This window comes from Aristolochia californica, unplaced genomic scaffold, assembly GCF_029961685.1.
Source record: "Aristolochia californica isolate CCGP_79_NKW_82.1479 unplaced genomic scaffold, dmAriCali1.0.hap1 SCAF_11, whole genome shotgun sequence".
NCBI lineage: Eukaryota > Viridiplantae > Streptophyta > Magnoliopsida > Piperales > Aristolochiaceae > Aristolochia > Aristolochia californica.
In genome coordinates, this window is record NW_027181782.1 from 5061212 (window position 1) to 5077778 (window position 16567).

Consider the following 16567-nt stretch of genomic DNA (forward strand, 5'->3'; position numbering starts at 1 on the left):
TCAGAGATGCAACTTCCTTTCACACAGGCAACAGAAGGATCCTCCTCTTTTGGTCGGATGAATGGTGCGACCCCCGCCCCCTCTCTGAGGATATTCCAGGGCTCTCTAGGGTGGCGAGGGACCTCTCTGGCTCAGTGGCTGATTCTTCGAGAGATCGCTCATGGAGTCTCACGTTTCATCGGGGATTAAATGATGAGGAAACTATCCTTTTTGCTCTCTCCTCTCCAGACTCAGTAACACTACTGTTCGTGAGCATGCAGTTGATAAACTGACATGGAAGCCCAACATTAATGGCCGATTCACAGTTGCATCCGCCTATTCTCACATTAGAAAACAAGATTATAGAATGCATGTGCGCAAGGCAAACCTGGCATGGAAGCTCTCAGCGCCTAGTAAAATTAAATTCTTTGTGTGGACGACCATTTGGGAACATTTCCTCACCTCTGACAACCTCCATAAAAGAGGTTACACTACCCTTGATCTCACTTGCCCCCTTTGTGGTGTGTGCGATGAGACAGTCCAACAAGTTCTCTTACATTGCGACTTTTCTTGGCAAGTTTGGATGAAGATATTTCAAATGATTGGTCGCCAAATGGGGCTACATTAGGACCTTTTCGAAACCTTTGAGATGGTTATGGGGATATGCTTTCCTAAGTTGGGCAAGATAATTCTCTTGGCATGCCTTGCACATGTCCCATGTGTATATGGCTAGAGCGAAACAACCTGAGATTCTACTCCAAGGCTAACAACCCGGATAATATAGCTTCTCAGGCAGTGGGCCTTATCTCGACTTGGCTACATTCTAGGAAGGAGTTTGCTTCTCTATCGGGCGTCTCCCTTCGAGAAAATTGGGGCTTGATCGCGCACATGGCGGGTCCTTGTAGGAATCCGGTTATGGCCACCTGTGATCCTCCTCCTTATGACTGCACCAAACTCAATTTTGATGGCAGTGCTTTAGGATGTCCTGGGCCGGCTGGAGCTGGTGGTGTTTTCAGAGACAACAGTGGAGACCCTATTCTATCCTATGCAGGGCCGGTGGGTATTGCTGATTCTAATACTGCTGAAGTGAGTGCTCTTCTATTCGGCCTCCAAATTTTTAAAGAGCGGCTTCATGGCATGCTGATTATCGAAGGCGACTCAAAGACTGTCATCAGCTGGTGTTCAAAAGATAGCTCCCCTCCTTTGCGCCACTGGTCAATCATTGATTGTATTGCTGACATGGTGTCATCCATTCATTGTAATTGGAGCCGCATTCCTAGATCAGCCAATTCTTTGGCTGATAAATTGGCTAAATTCGGAACCTCTCAGCAATCTCTCATTGTTTGGGAAGGCTTGCCCTCTTGTAATCTGCTCGTTTGAGCTCTATAAAAAAAAAAAAAAAATACTGCTGAAGTGTATGCTCTTCTATTCACCCTCCAAATCTTTAAGAGAGGCTTCATGGCAAGCTGCTTATCGACGAGACTCAAAGACTGTCATCAGCTGGTGTTCAAAAGATAGCTCCCCCCTTGGCACCACTAGCCAATCACTGATTGTATTGCTGACATTGTGTCATCCATTCATTGTAATTGGAGCCTCGTTCCTAGATTAGCCAATTCTTTGGCTGATAAATTGGCAAAATTCGGATCCTCCCAACAATCTCTCATTGTTTGGGAAGGCTTCCTCTCTTGTAATCTGCTCGTTTGAGCTTTCTTAATAAAATTCAACATCATTTTAAAAAAAAAAGAATGTACAAATTTCCTGAACCTAATTTCAGCAGTGGCAGTCAAATCTTAATATTTCTAAGATCTTTCAACATCATGGAGAGGAAGGCTTTAATGGTTGTTTTATTTCTCTCTCTCTCTCTCTCTCTCTCTCTCTCTCTCTCTTTCTTTCTCTCCCTTCTTTTCTGGAGTAGATACAATTTGCTTAGCTTTATTTAATGGAATAACTGCTTAAAAGAAGTATTTCTATGACAAAATATTTTCATTCTTTTAGTAACATAGAATTTTTATTGTATTGAACTTTTAGTGTACGTTTGTCTCTGACCTGGATTATTTTTGTTGAACTTCTCTCTAAATTATAAGTTATAGATGTTTTCACCTGCTTTCTGATTTGTTGTGCAGGAACTTGTAGTGATATTATCTGCACTTCTGCCAGTGGCATATAACAGTAACAATAGAGATGAAAGAAAGGACTTTTCAGTGGGGTTGAAGGTATTGGCTCATTTTAATTGATCATATCAAATTCTGCTTGCTTTTGGATTTTCTTTTGTGATAGTACCCATTGTATCATGTAGCACGTGCTCATTTAACACAACTCATAGGTTGCAGAGCCTTTTCGAGGGTCATTTTCGAGTTGTTCTTATTTCATTTTTATCTCTATCCTCATTTTTGGTGTCATATTAGCTCAATTAACAAATGCAAACCTTATTTTTTTAATATTTTTGAATTGGTTGCAAAAGTTATTAGTTCTTTCTTCTGCGTGCATCCAACAATTTGAGCTTCTAATTGTATTTTTCTGAATCTCCAAAAAGCCATTACATATCTTACTTCATTTTTTTTTTTGCAGACATATAATGAAGTTCAACATTGCTTTCTGACTGTCGGTATGGTTTATCCTGAGGATCTTTTTGTGTTTCTTCTGAATGTGAGTAACTTTAACCTAATTTCTATTTATTATTTTAAATAATTTATTTATTTATTTTGATAGGTATAGTGTGATGGGTTATTTCTATTATTTTTATTAGGGGATTCTCTATACAGAACGTGAAGTTAAAATTGGTTTTCTTTTCGAGAACTTAGACTTTTTTGTGATTTTTCAGAGAAGCAAATCAAAAGAAGACCCTTCAACGTTTGGAGCGCTTTGTGCCTTAAAACATCTGGTTCCAAGGTATTCGTTTCACACTGTTTCTTCACCTATTTTTTCTTTTATTTTTTTTGAATAGGAAAAAAAAAGAAAAGAAAAAATAGGTGAAGAACAGTTAATTTTTTTCTTCACCTATTTTTTCTTTTCTGATTTCAGAGTTAGCATACAAATTTTATTAACTAGTTAATTTTTTAAGCCATGAAAGTGACCTGACTAAACATTACATCTTGGAGATTGTCTGAAGCTTGGCATGGGAAAAGATTGGTGCTTGTGGAAACTGCGAAATCATTGCTTGATGAGCAGAGCTTAGGTGTCAAAAAAGCGCTTGCAGAGGTAGTCTTTTGTTTTGAACAATGAGCATATTAATTTTGGAAAAGAATCAGCTGAAGGGCAATTTATTTGTTTTTTGCATGGGTTTATTTGCATTGAAGTTGGGATAGTTCCTTCCGAGATGATTAAAATAATTATGAAAATCTCTTCCTTAGTAACAAGCACAAGATCTTTCCAAGTCTAAACTAATGCATGACTCTCCTCCGACAGTAATTTGTCTAAATCTCAATCCTGTAACTTGTGCATGAGTTTCTACAGGCAAAGAATGTGGGACTTCTTACCAGCCAATACTCCCTCTTATGTCTAGGCTTAGTCAAATAACTTGTCCCTAGACATAGATCACTTGCAGGGACAGCAAATAAATACACACAACCCACGAAACAACAATAGATATGATTGGTTTTGTGTCAATAACATGTTGAGATTAGGTCAATAACATATTTTAACACTTTCCCTCTTTTTTTTGTGCTAATGTCAGTTGATTGCGGTCATGGCTTCAAACTGTTACTTGTTTGGTTCTGCTGGAGAGACATTTGTTGAATATCTTGTACGGCATTCTGCTATATCAGATGAAGAAATAAAAGAATTTGAGCAGTCAAAGGAAGATGCACAAACCAGTGGCAGTTTTCAGACTTTTCAAGCTAAGAAGTTAGAGGTTTCTGTTTAAATTCTTTTCTGAACCTGCTGCTTTTAGTTTTTGACTGAATTGTACTGTTCTGAAGTGCTGAGTTATTATTAGGTCAAAATGGGGACCATTTCTCCATCAGAGTTGAGAGCAATCTGTGAAAAGGGCCTCCTTTTACTTGCAATTACTATTCCTGAGATGGAGGTAAGTGAATGGCAGATTAACTGATGTGGTATATATCAGCTTTCTGTATATAATTGCCATTAGTCACGGTAATATTTTTTTAAATCATGGCAATTGTATAACTATAATTTGTATCATGTTCTGACATTTACTGTTATGCAGCATGTCCTTTGGCCATTTCTGTTGAAGATGATTATTCCACGGAAGTATACTTGTGCAGCTGCCACTGTAAGAAATCACTTTTTTGGTTTCTGGGTTATCTTCAGTCTCTGAGTGATTTTCTATGTTCTATAAATCTCATGCCTCTGTTTTCCTTTAGAGCAAATTTGAGCGAGAGAGAATCCCCTCTCCTTTGTTGTGTTGCTCGAGCTTCCCTACTTCCTAGGGGAGACTGAGGAAATCTATTGTATTCACATATCCCACCTCTTCCATTCTTAATGTAAATTCTAATAATGTAATTAGTTGGGTGATTTTAGATTAGTTATCTTTCTTGGAGGCCTTTCCTGTTTTTTGAAGAGTGTCAGGATATTATGGGACAATTTTCTTGTATTTTTGCCCTTTCCATTATAAAATTCTCCCCATTCTCAAAATATCCTGATAGATTTGTTAATTAGCGACCTACTGACCATCAATGCCTTATTATAGGAGATAGCGTCCCCTTTGTAAATTGTTCCCTTTAAGTGCCCTTTTATCTTTCTCCTAATTTTCACATGTTTTCATGAAAAATCTAAATGAGTATTTTCTTTTTTTAATGGTAGTTGCTAATCAGAATCATGCGTATCTTCTGTATTCTGGTGTTACTATTTCTTTTACAGGTGTGCAGATGCATCTCAGAAATTTGTCGTCGCAGATCATCCTTTTCTAGTTCAATGTGTGCTGATTCTGCAGGACGTATAGATATTCCAAAGCCTGAGGTCCAGTTCTATTGAATATTCTGGACAGGATTAGTCAACACTTTCTTAAGGCTACTGTTTTAGTTATAATCTTATTTCTGTTTTACTACTCAACGGAACATGGTTATTTAGAATATCTTGTTTGCAGGAGCTTTTTGCCCGCTTAGTTGTATTGCTGCATGACCCTCTTGCCAGGGAACAATTAGCGACTCAAATTCTAACGGTGATTACTGCTATCCTTGGTTATCTAGGAAGATAATGTTGCACCATTATTTTGAAAATAACTTTTGGAATTTCTTTAGTTTCCTAAAATCTAATGTTCTATTTGGAATTTTTGAAAAAGTTTGTATAGAAGTACAAAAAAGATATAAATGTTAAAAGTTGTTATAATGGTGAATGGATAATTGTTCCTTTTTTCATACGAAGATATGCATGGTTAAATTAGATCCATTCTTGTATAATCTTAATGAACTTTACACTTCTTATTGACGGTCCTGCCTGCTGATTCTTTAAGAGCTTTGGAGATCCCTTTCCCCTTTGCTTGTCAATATTGCCAGAGATGCATTGACTCTCATCTTATAATGGGCCCATGAGTGTGGTTGGCTTACATGTTTCTGTGCCCTTGTTCTAGTTCTGTGGTGATGTCCTTTGTTTCCACAAAGGTTGAATATACAATATCATTAAAGGCTCTGTTTTACTTCTATGAGCAGACCTCTGGTCAGGAAATTTGTAGGGCTAGCTCAGCTTTCTATTGGGTTCACGAGGCAAATGTCACAATCTCCTTGTGAGCTCAGTGCAGCCTATTCCTCTGAATCTCGGGCTCAATTTGATTGCCTGATCTGAAAAGCGGTGTCATATCTTTTGCGGGAAGGGCAATGCTGATCAAGTCCACCTTGCAGGTGTTTCGAATTATGTTTTATCCTTTCTCCATTGTGTCACTAATTTTTTTTTTTTTTTTTTTTTATAAAGGTGTCACTAATATTGTCAATTGCATGAGGCCCTTGAGAGGTGTTTTCTTTGGAGCACAGGGAATGCCAGACTTAGATAACATTTAGTAAATAAGAAAGAGGTTTTCTGTACCCAAAGGTTTGGGTATTGACATACCATTATAATCATATTTTCTGGCCTCACTTTTCAAGCACAGTGAACAGAAAAAGTTAAAGAAACATTGATACCAGAAGGTAAGTAAGGTGGTAGAATTTGATAACAGAAATGGAAGAGAGAAAGATGAGAAAAAAGATGAAAGTAATAAGACAAGTGAGGAAGATTGAAACTACTAATTCTGAATTCGGATGGAGCGTTTTAAAGATAGACTCAGCAGCCTCTCCCCACCACTTCCACCCAAGAATCCAACACATCCTACACTCAGTTTTCCTCTGCTTCCAGCCAGCAGCAATCCACCTTGGAATCCGCCCCTACCCTTTGTGTCTGCTCCAGTCTCTATGGAAACTGAAACCGATGATCTCAACCGAAATCTCTTTACCATTACCCTCCCCACACCAACTCTGCTCGAAGGTAAATAATGTCACTCTGTACGATAGCCACACCTGACAACATATTCTTGGATGGTGAGGTATCTCCAAGTGAATATCTGAACAATTCCCACTATCATGTGCACCTTATTGCTCCTATATGCACAATCGTGATTGGCACATCTGCTTTTCCTCAAAAGCGAAGATAAGGTGAACGCTAGTAGGCTACTATCCCACCAGACATCATTCCTCAATAGGAAAATTTCTTGCTTTCGAGACCAGAAACTGAGTAGTGAGGCACATTCCCATGGCCAATGGATTAGACAAGGGATCCTATTTCCCCCTTTGTGTTTAACATTGTAGCTGAAGGACTCGAAAAGTCTTTTTAAGTTGGCTATGGTTCTTGACTGGTTCCATCCTCTCTTTTTGGATGATCGAATTGTGAACCTAATCATTCAATATGTGGATGACACAATAATATTTGGAGAAGATTTTGTTGATTAGGTTATTCGTATCAAGGCTCTCCCTCGTATATTCGAGCTCATGACAGGCCAGAAAATAAACTAGGCAAAATTAAGTTTATTTGGGTTTAATGTTTATCAAGACACTTTAATACTTTGGCCACTCGGCAGGTATTTGGACTAAAATCACTTCTGCGAACCTACTTGGGGCTTCCTCTATTTAATGGTTGGGTTGACAGAAGTTTGTGGAATCCAGTAATTGAAAAATTGCTCAGTCAACTACAATTTGGAAGGGAAAGATGATCTCTAAAGCAGAATGGATAACTTTGATCAAGGCTTGTTTGGTGGGAATCCCAGCATAGTACCTTTCCTTACTGCATTGTCCAGTGAAATGGCCAAAGAGATTGAGCAACTAACGAGCAAACTTTTGTGGAAAGCCTCAAGTGAAGGATTCAAGCAACATTTTAGTTAGCTCGATTGATGTTTGCGAAGAGAAGAATTGGGGAGGCTTGAGAATTAGAAGAATTTGAGAGACTAACAAGGCATTTATTACAAATGATGCTGGAGAATAAATACTCAGCATTAGTGGAGACCCTATTCTATCCTATGCAAGGCCGATGGGTTGGTGATCAGAGTATAAATCTGCAAAAAAATTCACCAGTGAGTCATAAATAATGGCTCGGTTCGAGGTGATCTCACCGTTGACGCTAAGCATGGCAATGCGGTTGGCCCTTCTTCGTGCCGAGGCGATTGCATGGAAGAATTTAGTATTAGCATCCCCATCGGAGAGCCATTTGAATCTTGCCTGTTGCTTCCAGTGCACTAACTTGCTGTGGGCAAAAGACTGCAATTGCCCTTGAAGGGCATACCTCTGAGAGACTTTCGGAGGAGAGAGACCTCTGACTTCCTCCTCTGAGTCGAGAACGGCTATCTGAGCAAGGGCATCGATTTTCACAGCTGAGGAAGAGGCCTTTTTTCAAAAGCCCAAGACCTCAGTAGCGGCCTCAACATCTTGAGCTTGATTGGGAAGGCCCACCCTCTTGGTCCTGCAACGGTCATATTCTCCCAAAAGGATTGGAGAGTTAGATAAAAAGAAGGGTCCGTCATCCAATTGTTGTTGAATCTAAAAAGGGGGGGGGGGGGGGGGGAATTGCCAAAATGGGTATCAATCATAATTGGCCAATGATCAGAGACTACTCTATTGAGCACTTTGCTGGAGACGATATTGTAGAGCTGAAGCCAATCATTGCTGGCTAAGAATCGGTCCAGCTTTGAGAGGACAAGGGGCTGCCTGCCATTTGACCAAGTGAAGGTCTTCCCAGATAGGGTAATCTTGTCCAGATCCCAGCTGCCAATAAAATCAGCAAATAGCCTCATGGAGGTTGTGATTCTCCAGGATGGCGGGGATTTCTTGTGGCAAAAGCGAGTGACATTGAAGTCACCCACAAGCATCAGAGGAATAGGCCACATCTGACAAGTCCTCGAAAGGTCCTCCCAAAATAGGTGGCGCTCATGGTATCTGGTTGGGCCGTAGACACCAACTAGGCACCAAATGTTCCCCAAACCTCTGTCTCGCAGCTTGATGCCAAGGGAGTAAGAGCCACTGCTATGATCAAGCACCTCAGTAGTACTGGTGTCCCACATCAGTAGGATACTGCCTGCCGATCCCACTGCATCCATTGAAGCCCAGTCGGGCTCCTTTAGGTGCCACAACTCACGGATGTATCCAAGGGGTAGAGAAGCCACCTTGGTTTCTTGGAGAACAACAACATTTGCCTTGGTAGGGGCAAGGAGGTCCCGAATGGATGTGCGGCGACGCAAGGACCCAATTCCACGGACATTCCATGAGAGGATGATCATTGATCATTATTCATCTTTTTTGACTTCTCAGATGGGTGGTTATCTCCCGGGAGAGGCTCCTCGAAGACGGTGCCCATCACCTTGGCAAGTTCTACTATCTGGGCCTAGGTTTTTGGGTCATATTTGTGTTGTTCTGACTGGAGAGCTGCCACAAACAGTTGGGCTCGTTCGCCTGACTCTGGAGTGATGAAGCCTCCCGTCTGGGTTGCAGGGGTATCGAATGGTGGCACTGGGTCCTCCCTGTAGAAGCTGTCTCTGCTGCCCTCTAGCTCGACGTTGGTAGGTTACAACGGGAGGGGGAGAATTGTTTTGCCTGTGGGCACGAGGAGCGCGTTCACTTCTTTCGGACTTTGTGTCAGAGAGGTAATTTTCATGGTGGGGATTTCTCGGGGGTGATCTAGGGGGGGATTTCAATATCTGGGGGGAAGTTTGTGGAGTGTGGGGGTTATGGGGATGATTTGGGGGAGGGTCTGTGAGGGTTTCTAGGAGGAGGGGGGGGGGGGGGGGATGCCGGGGGGTCAGCGAGTATAGTTCCCATGCCAGCTATAAAGCTGCTAGGAGGGGATCACAACTGCTGGGAGGGGGCAGAGTCGAGAGGTGTACTTCCGATGACATTGGCTGGCCATGCGATTTCCCGAGGTTTGATTTTGCTTTCGGGAACCACATCTCTAAAATCATCCATCTCAGCGATGCTGATACGGATCCAGTATCGCGCTTTATCCACCATAACGCATCTGAAATATTGCCCTTCACATGGGTGAAGAGGGTTGATGAGGATCCGGGCCTCATCCAGATGGTGCTAGTGTTCCGTGAGTGGGGTCTAAAGCAATGATAGAGCCAAACTCAGATATGACTCTCGAAAAGACCGCGTTCTGTCATAGCTCAGTAGGAAGCCCTGTAACTGTGACCCATTGGCCGTACTGGCTGGAGGGTGCTGAGGGGATCCACTCTAAGACCCCGATGATGCCAGAGCTGGTGTGGGGTATGATGGTAAGAGCCGAAGAAGACTCCTGTTGGGTTCCGAAATGAACGAGCCAAGTTTGGGGACTGAGGTAGAAGATTCTGGGAGTGTAAGGGAGGTGAAGTGTGTCAATCAGCCAATGAAAAATGCTTGATTTGATGACTTTGGGGGATGTTTGGACGAGAATGGAGCGAGTCAAAATTCTGCGCCCATCATGGAGAAGGTTTGGTGGGATTTGGATGATTTCGGGTGTTTCTGTGAGGGTAGGGGGGACTGATGCATGGTTTTGGGGCAAATAAGGAATTTTTGGGGAGGAGGGGATGCTGGTATGAGTAGGAGGGGATGTTGAGGCGGTGTTTTGGTGGCGCTGGGTTGCGGGGAATAGAGGTGGAAATCTTACTCTGGCATCACCGGGGCGTATTGGCTCTTCTGCTGTGGCTAGCACCGGGGAGAGGCTCTGGAGTGCATCGGCTAGCTCATTCCAGCCAAAACGCGAGTTTGTGGCCTCAGGCATGAATAGCCTGGCTAAAATGGAGGTTCCTCTTCTTTGGGTGATCCGACATTCCCGACAACCACGGAAGGCAATCACCGAAAAGAGGAACATTGAGTCTCGTGATCAGAGCTCATGGGATTTTTCAGTTTCCGAAGTTGCTCTTTGGAACTGAAGCCTGAAGTTGTGGATCGCTTCTACTGGGACACACATGAATGAAAGTTTTGATCCGTCGGCTGAGGAGATACGGATCACCGGACTGATTTCCGGATGACTCTCTCGACGGTAACTCTGCATTTCCTATAGCTGAAGCGGAAAATACTATTTCACTTCTTCTAGCAAGAGACCATCGTCCATTGAGCTTCGTATTCCTCCGTCGGAGCCTCAGAAAGCTCGCCAGAGTGGTGGCTGGATGGATCCGACCGTCTGTGAGTTTTCTTCCTCGTCGTGGGGAGACATTTCCTCCATTTCTTCTCGTCGCAACATCGCCGAGCCCTCTGTTGGCGTTGGAAAGGCTCGTCGTAGCCTTGCCTGAGTAGCAGTGGTCGACGGGGTGGTCCGCTCGCCGGCCGTAGGGACGGCAACCGTCGGGAGAGCTCTCTCTCATTTGAGGGTTTTGGCACACGTTAGCAATTTTGAAATAAACGGCGCACGATACGATGGCTAAAGGCGCAAGTTACGATGATTAACGACGCACGTTAAGCAAAATTTCGCCCGAAATCGCCCAAAATCGCACGCTCACCTCACTCACGCTCCCGCTCGATATTGAAAGTGATGACACATAACTAACTTAGCACTATTTCAAAAAAACAATTTCCATAATTTCAAAAAACGTGTCCCTATGACACCACGAAGATGCCGAGGAATGCTCACACAAGCCGATAACCACCTTAGAATCTCCCTCGATGGGAATGGGTCTGGTGCAGTGATTGCGGAAAACGCGGAACCCATTAAGTAGGCCGTCGAACTCGACCGTCGTGGAAACCGCAATGCTGAGAGGACCGGCAAAGGAGATGATCTGGTTTCCAAGAAAGTCACGAACCGCTTTGCCAAAACCAGCTAAGCCAGGGTTGCAGAAAGAGGATTTGTTAAAGTTTAATTTAAGCACACTGGCAGGCGGCGGGGTCCACTTAGAAATAACTTGGGACTTCGAAGATGTGTGAAGCTGGGTAAGACAACTCCACTTGTCTCTGTAGGAAGATCCCGAGAAGGGGGAGAAGGCTTTTCAAGAGTGGAGCCATGTAGCAATATTTCTTGAGATAGTTTCAACGACTCTTTCTTGAGAATTGAACTTGGCATTGAAGGAATGAAAGCAGAGATCATCATTTTTCCAAGACCGGGAATGACAATCCTTGCAAGCTTCCGACAGGCTGCGGGGAGATATGCAAGGAAGCAGAATTGGAATCCAATTCGACTGATAATCAACGTCCAAATCTCCCATGAGAAAGGGCAAAGGAGGAGTAGGTGGCTAACAGTTTACTCGGCGACATGGCAGAAAGGGCAAATGGGGTCCACCCCTAGCTGGCCACGCTTTCTGAGTTTGTCAGTAGAGAGAATTTTGTTGAGACAAGCGTTCTACACGAAGAATTTTACTTTGGGGGGAGCATTGAGAGGCCAGGTGAACTCCACTGCATGTTTGGAGTTGTGAGCGAGCCTTGGATAACAAGATAGGCGGTGGAGACTGAGAAAGAGTCGCTCTTATCAGGCCACCAAATTAATTTATAAGATCTGCTAGCCTAAATTCTGGTTGGCTATAAGGCTTCCAAAAGGCGATTGGCTTCCAGAGCTTCAAGATCTAATAGTCCCCGACGAGGGTGAATGTTCCATCCCCATTACTGGCGACTTCAACAATTGTACTCCTCCTCAGTCTTGAAATTCTGAAGAGATTTGGAAAAGAATTTTGAAGAGGCATATCACCTGACCACCAGTCTTCCTAGAATCTAATATCTTGGCCTTTTCCCACATAGAATTAGATAGCCAAGTAGAAAGTTGAGATAAGGAGATAGAGAGATCTCCAGATAGGAGATAAGAGCCTTTTGTTTGTCCCCTCGGTCCCCCAATTCGAAGACATGCCGAGCTTTGCTTGCACCATATCTTTCCAAAGGTTTGGAGCGGATGAGTTGAATCTCCAGATCCATTTTAGGAGCAGGGCATGATTCATGTCTATGGTAAGCCGGATCCCGAGGCCTCCAAGAGTCTTTGGAAGGCAGACCTCCTCCTTGTCCAATTATTCATCGAAATTGGGGAAATGTTCTTCACTTTCATAGTTCCTCAGCTGAACCTTTAGTCTTTTGGAATCCGCCTCTAGTTGGTTTTCTGAAATTGAAATTTGATGGAAGTTGTCTTGGTAATCGAGGTCCAGATGGTGTTGGAGGAGTAATTTGTGATCACGCTGGTAAAGTTGGCCTATTCAGGACTCCCTTGGATAGGAGGGTTCTCGAAAACCAGAGAGTAAGTCTCTTGTTCATGGGCTTAAGTTATATATCTGGCAGTTCACTTATTCATTAATAGTGGAGGGCGATTTTCTTGTGGTTATTATTTGCTTTCCTGGCCTTCTACTCCAGTTTGTCAACTTTGGCACATCTACGATGAGCTCCTTATTTTAGCATCACTAGTTTTTCACTCTTGGAAACATATTCCCCACTCTGCCAATCACTTGGCAGATGAGTTAGCTAAGTTAGGCGTTACAAGCTTGTGTTTTATTGTGGGAGATTCTTTACCCCTTAGGACTAAAGTCCCATTTTTTTAATATGCTTTATTAGCTATAAAATCTTCAACATTTTCAAAATAAATATTTTGAGGGATTAGTCAGATTTATGACTTTGATTCTTAGTTGAGTGGTTCTTGGAATTTCAACTTTAGAAGGGGAGTTGGGGAAAATGAAGTTGAAGGGGGAGCTCATCTTTTGACACTTTTGGATACTTTTTTGCTTGTGATGGTGTTTCCTGACAACACCTTGTATTGTTGATTTTATGTTATTTTTTATTTTTATTTTCTGTTGAGGATTTTTCAGTTTTTTTTTTTTTTTTTTTGTTTCTTTTCAGTCCTTGTGGTCCTTTGTACTCCTTTGCATTCTTTATCAATAAAAGTGCCATTGTTTTAGAAAAAGAAGAGGGTCCATTTACCTGCCTTAACTTGTAGTGATGAGCATGATGATGATGACTCTTTGAAGTCCTATATGATGTCTAGAAAATTTAAGGTTATTCTCTTTTATGTCATATTAGAAAAAATTAAGCCTATACTCAGTGGTCACACTGGTATTTGTAGGCATGCAGACTTAACCTAACTGGTACTCGCAATGATAAATGGTAATATGACTAATAAAGTGGGAAATGTTCTCATAGTTGTACTACCATGAGTGGTTCTGCTATTCCCCCTTATGTTTTCTTCAATAAAGAACAAAGGAATTTACAAATACTTTTGAGTGTTGAAATTTATATACAGGAGTTAATTGTGCTTTTCATTTCCAGGGGCTAATTATTTGTGTAAATTTCATGTTTATTATTGCCAGGTCTTGTGGTATTTGGGTCCGTTATTTCCAAAGAACATCAGTTTGTTTTGGCAAGATGAGGTATGACTTTTGTTTGTTTTTATTCTCATGTCTTACTTGGTCATTGTTGTCATTCTTACTTGAAATGAGTAACCTTCAGTATTAAACATTTCATGACTTATGTTTGTTTTTTCTGCAACTTGCAGCTACAAAAAATCATGAACTTAGAATAGTCGGGCTATCTTGTCAATTGAATTTTACGATCAAAGAGGAGAATTGTTCTCCTACTTGCACTTTCCACAAAAGCCCTTTCAGTTTTCATTTTCAGTGATCTTAGAATTCCTATATTCCTTCATCAAAATTTCCTCTTTGCTTATCGAGAATTATGTGCATAAGAGAGCTCCAGAGTATTCCTTGGGGTTGAAGCTTTAGTTTTTTTAGTTCTTTTATTTTTCGTTTTTGAGAATGATGAATGTTTCATTAAGAAAAGAAGAAGGAGAAGGTGAAGGTTGACAAGTCTCAAGCAAATTTACCAAAGTCTGATTGTGAGAATACAATCAAGTTTTAGTTGTTTTCTCAAGTGCTGTAGGTAGTTGCTATTGCCAGGATTGTACAACTCACGACTTGGGCAGGTCAATTCTCCACGGTCAGGGGGTAATAGCCTCTTGTATTTTGTGTGATTACCCCATGACTTGTCCTGAGTCCAGCCTTGGACTCAGGGGATTACCATTTCAAAAAAATAAAATCTGTTAAGGAGATTAGTTGCCTCAAACATTAATATCTATTGCCTTGACTTTTTTTTCCTTTGTGGTAAGTGACGAACTCTGCTCTTCTTCTTTAGTGGATCTGGAAGTTTAATATGCAACCGGATTTGATTTGGAGAACTTTCGTTGATTGGTGGGCTGGCCAATCCCCACTCAAAAATAGCTTCGTAGAAATCTCTGGCCTCTCGGGTAACTCAGAGGTCTTTATCTCTAACATCTGGTTAGAAAATGGGGGCTGGAATTTAAACCTTAGAAGGTGCCTCACTGATCCTGAAGCTCTCCTTGCCGCCGAGCTCCTTCACAACTTCCCAGTCAGAAAGCCAACTAACTCAAGTGATACTCTAATTTGGACTCTCTGCCCAAAAGGATCCTTCTCCACATCCTTTGCCTACAAATTCCTAAGCAACCTCTCCACAGCTCACCCTGCTGCCTATGCCTGGGACCTCCTTGCCCCTCCACGTGCCAAATTCTTCATCTGGTCTGCATGCAGGAACAAAATCTTAACTTTTGATTCCATAATCCGTTGGGGCACCCTTATCTTGGACCCTCTCTGCCCTTTTTGTAAAAATGCTCCAGAAACAACAATCCATATTCTCCTATCATATCAGTTTGCCCACTTGGTCTAGACATCCCTTCTAAATAAAATTGGCTTCCAATATTGTGCCTCGGGAAACTTAGCTCTCTGGAAAGAACGTGATAGGAGGAAATTCAAATTCAAAACTTCTCCTATTGAGGTTCTGACTGAGCAAATCTCTAGCCAAGTTTCTGTTTGGCTCCTAAATAAAAAAGAATTCAGAAACTTCAGCGATATAAACTTCAAGGGAAACTGGTAGACAATCGCTGGGCTATCTCTGACCTCTCGCCTCCCAACCATGGCTACATGGGCCCTCCCTCCTCCCGGGCACTCAAAGCTCAATTTTGATGGAAGTGTTCTTGGCTGCTCGGGTCTAGCAGGGTTCGGTGGTGTTATCCACAATGAAAACGGTGACCTCATCTTCTCTTATGCAGACCCCCTTGGCAACTCTGACTCTACCACAACAGAACTCTCGGGACTGTTGCACGGGCTCAAAATCTTTTCTAGCCACCTCTCTGGTCCCCTTTATATTGAAGGCGATTCAAAAGTGGTCATCAATTGGTGTGCAACCCCCGGTAAACCCCCATGGTGTCATTGGGATATGTTCAATGAAATATGTAATTTATTTTCCCCTTTAAGCTGTAAATAGAATCACATTCTATGCTCTGCTAATCACCTGGCAAACTCCCAGGCCAAGGCGGGCATTTTTCTCCAATATTTTGTTGTGGAGCCAGGCCCTTGGACCTAGGTTTGTATTTTTCCTTTTTTTCTTATCAATATACGCACTTTTTATAAAAAAAAGTGGCAATTCTATTAAGCAATTTGTCGTCACTTTGACTACCAAGTTAACTTTCTTTATCATGCCTATTACCTCAACAACAATGTTGTCAGAATAGGACTGGACCAGCTGGGTGAACCAGTACCAGAGTCGTTTCCTGTTTTTGTCTGGTTTTTAAGTTTGAAAGAACCTTTTCCAGCAAAAAACCGTTCAACCATAAAGTCGACCAGTTCAACCTGTATGGTTCAATTGAAAAGGGAGAATTTATTTGTTAAGAAGAGGATTCGAAGTACAGACTTCATATGTGCCTGGCTGGATGTGTAACCATTATGCTAGACTACTGTTTTGAGTCTAAATATAGACAAACAGTTTATATATCATAAATGCATAGGCAAAATGTGTTTTTGGTTCGGCCACTGGTCAAATTTGGTATAACTGGGTTTGACCTCTGGTTTGATGACTGGTTCGGTTTTAAAAAATTTGCTCAAGAAGCTTCTCTCCATCTTCAGAGTTCATACTGTGTTCAACAGATCAAGACCAACAATGTGGGAGAAGACTTAAAATGCATCTTGTTGGGGCACATGGTCTAATGTTTGCCAAATAAGATTGCAATAACTAAAGCTTCTCGGCAACCCTGGGAAAGCGGGATTTGCTGGAGTTGTTCGTGACTCTTTGGGAAACCAGTTCGTCTCCTTTGCTGGCCCCCTTGGTACTGCGGACTCCACGACAGCCGAGCTCCACGGCCTTCTTAATGGACTCCGAGTCTTTTGTGATCACTGCGCTGACCCCATTCACATCGAGGGAGATTCTAAGGTGGTCATTGGTTGGTGTGAGCAATCCTC

The 16567-nt window shown here is 42.1% G+C and overlaps 1 protein-coding gene across 3 annotated transcripts in view; it reads left to right on the forward strand.

Moving 5' to 3' along the window:
• Positions 1–16567, forward strand: part of LOC137944269 (protein SHOOT GRAVITROPISM 6) — a 107473-nt gene that overhangs the window by 35750 nt on the left and 55156 nt on the right. For all 3 annotated transcript variants that reach the window (XM_068789899.1, XM_068789900.1, XM_068789901.1), the window contains 10 exons: positions 2103–2192; positions 2548–2625; positions 2801–2868; positions 3078–3177; positions 3653–3829; positions 3914–4003; positions 4145–4210; positions 4798–4896; positions 5024–5098; positions 13631–13690. In XM_068789899.1, coding sequence (XP_068646000.1) covers positions 2103–2192; positions 2548–2625; positions 2801–2868; positions 3078–3177; positions 3653–3829; positions 3914–4003; positions 4145–4210; positions 4798–4896; positions 5024–5098; positions 13631–13690 — 903 coding nt within the window. The remainder of the gene's footprint in view (positions 1–2102; positions 2193–2547; positions 2626–2800; positions 2869–3077; positions 3178–3652; positions 3830–3913; positions 4004–4144; positions 4211–4797; positions 4897–5023; positions 5099–13630; positions 13691–16567) is intronic.